This window comes from Thrips palmi, unplaced genomic scaffold, assembly GCF_012932325.1.
Source record: "Thrips palmi isolate BJ-2018 unplaced genomic scaffold, TpBJ-2018v1 HiC_scaffold_10, whole genome shotgun sequence".
Lineage (NCBI taxonomy): Eukaryota > Metazoa > Arthropoda > Insecta > Thysanoptera > Thripidae > Thrips > Thrips palmi.
In genome coordinates, this window is record NW_023144621.1 from 4,717,886 (window position 1) to 4,725,323 (window position 7,438).

General features: G+C 49.6%; 2 protein-coding genes across 2 annotated transcripts; one reads left to right on the plus strand and one right to left on the minus strand.

Moving 5' to 3' along the window:
• The first annotated feature begins 329 nt into the window (after positions 1–329).
• On the plus strand, positions 330–2,912 carry LOC117653103 (zinc finger protein 2-like). Its single transcript, XM_034398486.1, has 6 exons — positions 330–553; positions 734–871; positions 942–1,189; positions 1,292–1,544; positions 1,619–1,816; positions 1,933–2,912. Exons 1-6 carry the CDS (start codon positions 422–424, stop codon positions 2,578–2,580), a joined length of 1,617 nt encoding a protein of 538 aa, XP_034254377.1. The 5' UTR covers positions 330–421; the 3' UTR covers positions 2,581–2,912.
• LOC117653108 (UPF0489 protein C5orf22 homolog) lies at positions 2,906–4,665 on the minus strand. The gene is made up of 3 exons (XM_034398500.1): positions 4,174–4,665; positions 3,675–4,101; positions 2,906–3,592 (listed from the first exon to the last, which is right to left on the minus strand). Exons 1-3 carry the CDS (start codon positions 4,551–4,553, stop codon positions 3,212–3,214), a joined length of 1,188 nt encoding a protein of 395 aa, XP_034254391.1. The 5' UTR covers positions 4,554–4,665; the 3' UTR covers positions 2,906–3,211.
• Between the last annotated feature and the right edge of the window lie 2,773 nt (positions 4,666–7,438).

The window sequence follows — 7,438 nt, forward strand, 5'->3', positions numbered from 1 at the left end:
ACGGCCTTTAGGCCTTTCGGCTGGACTTGGTCTCCTCCTTGATGGCCTCCGAGAGCTCCGCGGCCACCCACATGTGAGGCAACAACAACCCCCTTGTCGCTGTCTCTCTCGCTCTCGAAAAAGTATCCGTAATTTCTAGCGTAGTCTAGATCTGCTCGAAAATGCCCCCGACGGTTGTCACGCTTACCATTTTCCCGCCCAAGCTTAGTTTTCTTTCCCGCCGATAGCGCCTGGCTGCAGGCTGCACAGCCGCCCTTTCAACGACCGCGTCAAATGGGTTGCCTGCCCACCCGGCGGCGCATCTGTTGCAGACGACGGGTGCTTATTCGCACTCACGAGTCACTACTCGCAGTACGGCGACGGAGAAGAAAAGGAGGAGGAACTCGTAAACAAAGAAGTTTCATGCGAATTTTTTTCAGAAATGTGTGATTTAAACAGGTTTTGTCGATTATGTCTGAGAGAAGAAGGAGTGGATGTAAAACTCTTCAACCGTCCCAAAGCGAATGATGACCTAGCATTGTATGAGAAAGTGAAGCGATGTGTACCTGTTCAGGTTAGATTTGTTTTTCACTGGAAGACCTGCTTTGCTTATTTTAACTGTATTTAATGTTTTCACTGGTATTTTGATCTATATACCAGTTGTTTATGCTCCTCTTAAGCAATGCTAAGTTTTATTACTGGCTGGACCATGAAGTTCATGTCAAATTGTGTTGTGTTTTGAATATGTTTCCAGATCGAGCTGGGCGATGGTCTTCCTTCTCTAATCTGCAAGATATGTGCAAGCCTCATAGAGAAAATATGGAATTTCAGAGCTTCAACCGAACTTGTAGATACAACAATAAGACAGTTACTGGAAGAAAGAAATGCCACAGTAAGTCCCACTCCAATGCCTTTTCTTTTTATTTATTTTTCAAGACTTTAGCGTATTCACTTTTGTTCAGCTCAATTTGGAAGAAAAAATTAAGTCAATAGCCAGAGGCACTTTAACACCACCATCTAGAGCAAGGCAGTGCAAGAAGAAAAGTGAACTAGAAAAGCTGTCGCCAGCATCTTGTAGCACTGCGTCCGAGAGTGATTTATGCAATGAAGCTCTACAGAATGCAATACTTAATTCTCAACCCGACTCCAACGATGATTGGGCAGAGACTGGGCTTTCTCTGGAATCTCCAACTTCTCCTCAGTCACTCATGTAAGCCTGCACAATGGCCCTCTAAGCTTTCATATATTTTAATCATTCAATGCTATTTAATTTTACCTGACGTGTAATTAAAATGATGTCTGCTTATTCTAGAAGTGGCAAGGAGGATGAAGATTTACCTCTTTCCAAAATTGGGAGAAAGAGGCTGGAGTATGTGTGTGAATTTTGTGGACGAAAGTTTTCAAGATCAAATCACTTAGCTCAGCATGAGCTCACCCACACAAAAGAAAAACCCTTCCACTGTTCAGACTGTGGAAAAAGCTTCTGGTATAAAGCATCCCTTATTGGCCACATAAAGCAAACACACACCGGTGATTGCAATTACACCTGTGAACTTTGTGGAAAGGTATGTATTTGGTATATCCATTAGTAGTTTTGTTTTTAGCTCGAATGCAGCTCTAATGTTTTTTTATTTCTCAGGGCTTTTTTAAGAAAACTGAGCTGACACGGCATAAACCAACTCATTCAAATGAAACCCCACACAAATGTCCTCAATGTGGCATGGGATTTAAAATAACAAAAACCTTGAAAAGACATATTAGAAATGTCCACAACGCTCAGAGATCTCATGTTTGTCACACATGTGGTAAAAGTTTTATCCAACTGCAGACACTTAAGGTAGGATTTGATAAAAAACAACACATCAGATTTATTTATTTGTTTTTCTATCCAACAGCTTTGATTTTTAATTAAATTGTATCCAAACTTGTCTTAAAGCTTCTATTCTCCTGCAGGTGCATATGGTTCTTCATTCTGGAGTTAAACCGTACAAGTGCTCTTATTGTGGAAGAGGATTCGCTCAATCTGCTCCACTCAAAACCCACATGCGCATACACACAGGGGAGAAGCCCTATAGCTGTCATGTATGTCAAGAAGCCTTCTCAACACGTACAGCCCTCACTTCCCATGCATTCAAGCACAAAAATGTGTTGCCTTACCCCTGTACTCGATGTGAAGCTTCCTTTCGGTTCAAGAAAGACTTGGTTTGTCATGAACAAGGACATGACGATGTGGAAGTTCGTTTGAATCAGTGTCCTAACATTAAGGAAGAAGGATCTGATGGTACCGACCACCTGCAAAGCCAACTGGAACTCACTCAAGGGTCTGAAGCTCACGATCGACTGGAAGCAGTCTACAATGATGATGATGAGCAGTTATTTGACTCATACAACCCTGTTGAAAATCAGCCATTTCCTGGTAGCAACTTGATTAGTTGTCTCAGCAGTTCCACACTGCAACAAATGTCACTAAATAACTCCATGTCTTCAACAAACACATTGCATGAGACATATTCCAGCCATCATGTTGATGTTCCTGAGGTAGGTGGCTCTCAAAGGCATCCTCTCATACATATGCCAAATTTGTCTAACTGCTGCAATTGAAGTGCCAAGTAGTTGTATGTATCTCATGGCCCGGCAGTGGGCACATTGCCTCACTTTTTGTTGCACTTGAACCTCTGAAATTGACCGCATCAGTTTAGGAAATTAACACATAAATAGATAGGGCCAGTAGTGAAGTGGTGAAATAGGCAGTGCATCCCCACTCTCTACCTCATCCCTGGCCCTAATAATTCTTATTTTGCCATCAACTAAAATTATCCTCTGCTTATTGTTCAAGTTTACCATATATTTATTTTTCACCAAAGATTGAATTACTTCACAGGAAAAAAGACATGTGGTGTTAATCAGAAAATAAAATGACATTAAGTTCTTTAGATTTTTTTTATTCCTTATTTTTATATAGCTCCTCATCAATGCTCTTTGTTGTGAAGTTGTACTTGCATTGAATTCTGTCTCATCAAAGCAGTGGCAATGCCTGAATACTAATGATTTTCCTGCCATGTATATAGAACACACTGACAAAATTTAAGAAAAAAATCCATCACCGGCTTAAACTACAGAATGCAAAATCAGTCAAAGTTAACTTCAAGTCAATGTAATTTGGAACATGATTCAGATAACAAGGAGGTCACAGTGTTAGAGAGATCACAAAAAAGAACCTATCTACATAAATTTAATACACAGGAGGTGGACCAGGTACATCATAGTTTGGAGTCTGGTCTGGATATTTATCCTCATAATCAAGTGTAATTTTTACAGGGGAATATTTTTCATTCAGAAGTTTCAAGACAGAATTCTGAATAAAATCCACGTCTTCTGGGGGACAATAATTATCGTAACTCGAACGAGAAATTGTTATCATAATTGGGGGATGAGGAAGTGAGGCGAGGAGTCCAGCAAGAGAAACATCAATCATTTTTGTTATGTCTTCTCGACTTGTAACATGTTCTGGCAATCCTGATTCATCGCATGTACAACCTGCATCATGTATTGTTTCCCAGTCAATCTTCGTCTGCGGATAATATTTTTGAATCTCATCAAATAATGACTGCACCTACAACAAAGGAACATTGAATAAAATATTCTTTCTACCATAAGGTAACTTGAGCTAACTAAGTGGAAAAGAGTTTGCTTACCCCAAACATATAATCTGATGAACACAATTCAGTACTCAGATTGCCCATGCTGTTATATTTTGCTAGATGTGTGAAGAACTTACTCAGTATTTCAATTTGATCTTTTCTTTTTGCAGTTCGAGTATTTATATCATTAGTTTCGTTGTTTGGAAAACGGTATAGTTTCTTGAGTCTTTCATACACCTCTGCATCCTCATACAAGGAGAGAAAAGGGTTGCGTGTAGAAAAGAAATCAAGATCTATATCCAGAATGTACGTTTGATCGCTGATACAATTTCTTACTACTCTCCCTAGTTCATTGAAATCATCTGAGCCATTTTCTTCAATCACTTTCCCGAGAGTTACCACTTCCAAGTCAACTGGTTTGGCATTCGCAAGATCCTCGATGGGAGCGTACAAAGCATCGGAAACAAAGTAGGGTTCACCGCTGCGAAAGAACACAATGACATTACAAGAGGACAAATGGCACTGTATGAACACTTGCTTACATTTCGCTTACCAGGTCACCCTGATGCACTTGCTGTTTCTTTCCTCCCCAATATGAAAGGAGTGAGTGCCCTCTCTGATCTGGTTGCACCAGGGCGGCCTAACCCAACAAATTTTGTTGAAATGGCCGGCGTAGGCGGCGGGCATGATCCAGTTCTCGATGCTCAGGTGCTCGAAGAGGGCGTACTTCTCAAACACTGTTTCTGCTTTCATATCATTGGGTATCAACATATCGGGGTGGGAATCCAGGTGAATCATAACACTGCCCTGCAGTGGGAGGTACTTGGCGCCAATAGCCTTGTAGATGAAGGGGATCACTTCGTGGTGGTTCTCCACGACCACAATGGGCAGCTCCTTGTATGTCCTGTGCATTTTCCTGGCCGGCTGAGCCATTTTCGGCCGCAGCTCGCTCCAGGACGAGGACGCCGCCTCCAGCTTGGTGTTGACTCGAGAGAGAAGCAGACGCCAGCAGACGACGCGACAAATGACAACCACCGAGCCGAGCCCGGCGGGCGGCCCGGGGGCCGAGCTGCCCCCTCCCCTCCCCTAGCCGAGCGAGCCAGGAGCCAGGAGGTGGTAAAGCACATTCGCTGCACCGTTGACCTCCCAGTGCGGTGCGGATGGTCATGGTTCGCGGTGTAGCCGTAGTGGTTCGTGGTAAGTCTGTGGCAGTGGCACCGCAACTTCAACATCATCACCATGATCATCATCATCATCGCTCTTCATAGACAGGAAGTCCGTTCAAAGACTAGGAGTCCAGAGACTCAGCGGCCTGGAGCGTACGTCTGCCGTGCCGCCTCGCCGAGTCTCTTGACTGCTGCTCTTTGCATGGACGGCTAGTCCACGAAGAAGGATCCTTTCGTGGCATCACAGTGCAAGTACGAGCACGGCAGTGCCGCGGAGTGCCGCGGACCCGAACCGAGCGCCCGTCGAGCGGCGGGTAGGCAACCCAACGTGCGCCCGGCATGTGCGGGTGGCGAGCGCGCCGGGGTGCTGCCTTCTCTTGACTTGAACTTGAGAGGCTGGACCACAACTGATCACAGCCAAAAACATGCGGGCCCCCTCGGATCGGAAACGGCGGAGATAGCGTTCCCAGAAGTCGTCCGGGGCGCCCTCTTTGGCGAGGAGGTGGACCCGCCGTGCCGCGGTGCGAAGAGGGCCTTTCCGGAAACGAGGAGATTCGTCCACGCCATCATCGCGATAAAGCGGAGACAAGGAAAATACGAGAAATGTCCAACGCGTTCCGACACACGGGGAAGATATCGCCGATCTCAGACAGCCTGCCAGCCACACCGTAAAGAAACGGCAGCGCGAGCGATGATTCACCCACACTGTGGAGAAGTAGTTCGACTTCGTGGAATAAGTAGTATCGTTTCCGTCGTCGCTCTGGTGTCTCCCGCGCCGTAAGCACCATGAGTGCGAGAGAGACAGGGCGACGAAAGCGACTCCCGGAATCAGTCTGCTGGAGTCCCTTTCTGGAGATCGCGCCAGGGACCCGCTCCACTGAGGTTCAGAAGACCGGTGGAGGCGGCCAAAACTCCACACGCGCTTTGAGCTCTAGAGTCGCTAAGCTGGACTCGAATCGAGCGTGTGACCCCACCTATGGATTCCTCGTTCGGAGAGCAATCCATTGGTGGGGTCACACGTTCGGTTCTAGTCCCACTCTAAGCGACTCGGCAGCTCAAAACGCGTCTAGAGTTTTGGCCGCCTCCACCGGCCTTCTAGCAAATCCACTGTGCGCTCGTTTGCAGGCCGCAGCTGCAGGTGCCTCGCAGGCCGCGGGCCGTACAGGTGCTTCCTGCATACACGTCGCTGCCTCCGAAGTTCCCTACCGAAGTGGCTCGAGCCGAGCCGAAGCCAGGGCGGCGGACCGAACGCAACGCGGCGGACCGAACGCAACGCGGCGGTAAAGTCGAGGAACGATGATTTCATCTGATTTGCGGCTCGGCTACCCGGCCCAGCGGCGCTTTGAAGTGAGCGCGCTGCCGTGCCGTGCCGTGCCGAGCCGTGCCGTGCCGTGCCGTGCCGAGCCGTGCCGTGCCGTGCCGTGCCGAGCCGAGCCCGAGTGGTCCACGGTGCCGCCGCGCTCGGCCTGGCTCGGCCACGAACGGGAAAGATTTCCCTGCGGCCAGATGCCAGGTAAGTTTGAAAAAGGGAAATGGCACAAACAGCGTTTCGTGCTTCCATGAGTTCCAAGAGGAAAATGGCCGCGTTGAGATAAACTTGAGGTAGGTGGGCGACGGCCTGCCGTGCGTGTCATGGGGCTGGCCGCTCGGGCACGCTCGGGGCGACAGAGAGAGACAGAGGGACAGCGCAGTCCTAATGAGGACCCCATACGCTCATCACGGCCTCCTTGATGATACACGTCGCTCTGTCTCTCTCGCACCCTAACGGGCTGTCCTGCGTGTGCGAGAGAGACTGCGTGCTGGCCGTGGGCCTGAATGAGACTCGCCCGGCGGCGCGACCGAGCTAGGCCGAGGGCCGAGCCCAGCCAGCCTAGGTGCTTCTTTAGTCTAAAATGTATTAGTCGGCGGAGATGAAAGAGATCCTGATGAGGGAGGGAGAGACGTGAAGAGACGCCGGGCTGGAGAGAGAAAGAGGGAGACCTGACACACGGTGCAGACACAATCTAAAAAGGATGAAAAAGAGGCCGCGGCGGCGGGTCTCGAACCCGAGACTCGGCGTGACGCGCGACACCACGCGCTGCGCTGTGGGATTGTGTGGGTTGAGACAGCGGCGAAACCTCCGGTCGGAATCGAGAGTGGGAGTGGGAGAGGGCTGGAGGCGAGACGCGGCGCGCGGCGTGAGAGTGACAGAGAGGCAACGACATATGAAGGCTGCCGACTTGTTTACATGCTTGCCATGCTTGCCGAGACACGTGTGTCTGTGTGTCGGCTATACGGATCCACATCCAAGCGTGGGCGGCACGTGCTGGCCACGTGCGCAGTGCACCTTGCAGCCGGGGCGTTCCAGGGCGTTCCAAAGGCGATCGCGTCACCAGTTTCCTCCCACAAAGCCGCCGTTTTCTGGTTCGAATCCCTGCAGCGCGCGCGGATTTTTTCCCCTGGCTGCTAATTATCCGCGCCTGGAGTGGGGGAAGGGGTGGGGGGCAGGGGAGGGTGGCGCGCCGGCCGGCAGCTGGGCGCTGGGGCGGGCTGGGCGGGCTGCGGGCTGGCTGGGCCCCGAAGCCACCGAAGCCGAGGCGGGGCGAAGGCAGCAGCGCAGCGAGGCGGCGACTCGACGACTCGACTCAGATGCTGCGGGGATCCCTTCGACTC

What these genes read in the sequence shown, in the direction of transcription:
- LOC117653103 (XM_034398486.1), top strand. Translation starts at nt 422, where the DNA reads ATGTGTGATTTAAACAGGTTTTGTCGATTATGTCTGAGAGAAGAAGGA. An exon ending in ACTTCTCCTCAGTCACTCAT is followed by an intron (nt 1,190 to 1,291) that starts GTAAGCCTGCAC and finishes TGCTTATTCTAG; the next exon opens with AAGTGGCAAGGAGGATGAAG. An exon ending in TCCAACTGCAGACACTTAAG is followed by an intron (nt 1,817 to 1,932) that starts GTAGGATTTGAT and finishes ATTCTCCTGCAG; the next exon opens with GTGCATATGGTTCTTCATTC.
- LOC117653108 (XM_034398500.1), bottom strand. Translation starts at nt 4,553, where the DNA reads ATGGCTCAGCCGGCCAGGAAAATGCACAGGACATACAAGGAGCTGCCC. An exon ending in AAGTGCATCAGGGTGACCTG is followed by an intron (nt 4,102 to 4,173) that starts GTAAGCGAAATG and finishes GTTCTTTCGCAG; the next exon opens with CGGTGAACCCTACTTTGTTT. An exon ending in CATCAGATTATATGTTTGGG is followed by an intron (nt 3,593 to 3,674) that starts GTAAGCAAACTC and finishes CCTTTGTTGTAG; the next exon opens with GTGCAGTCATTATTTGATGA.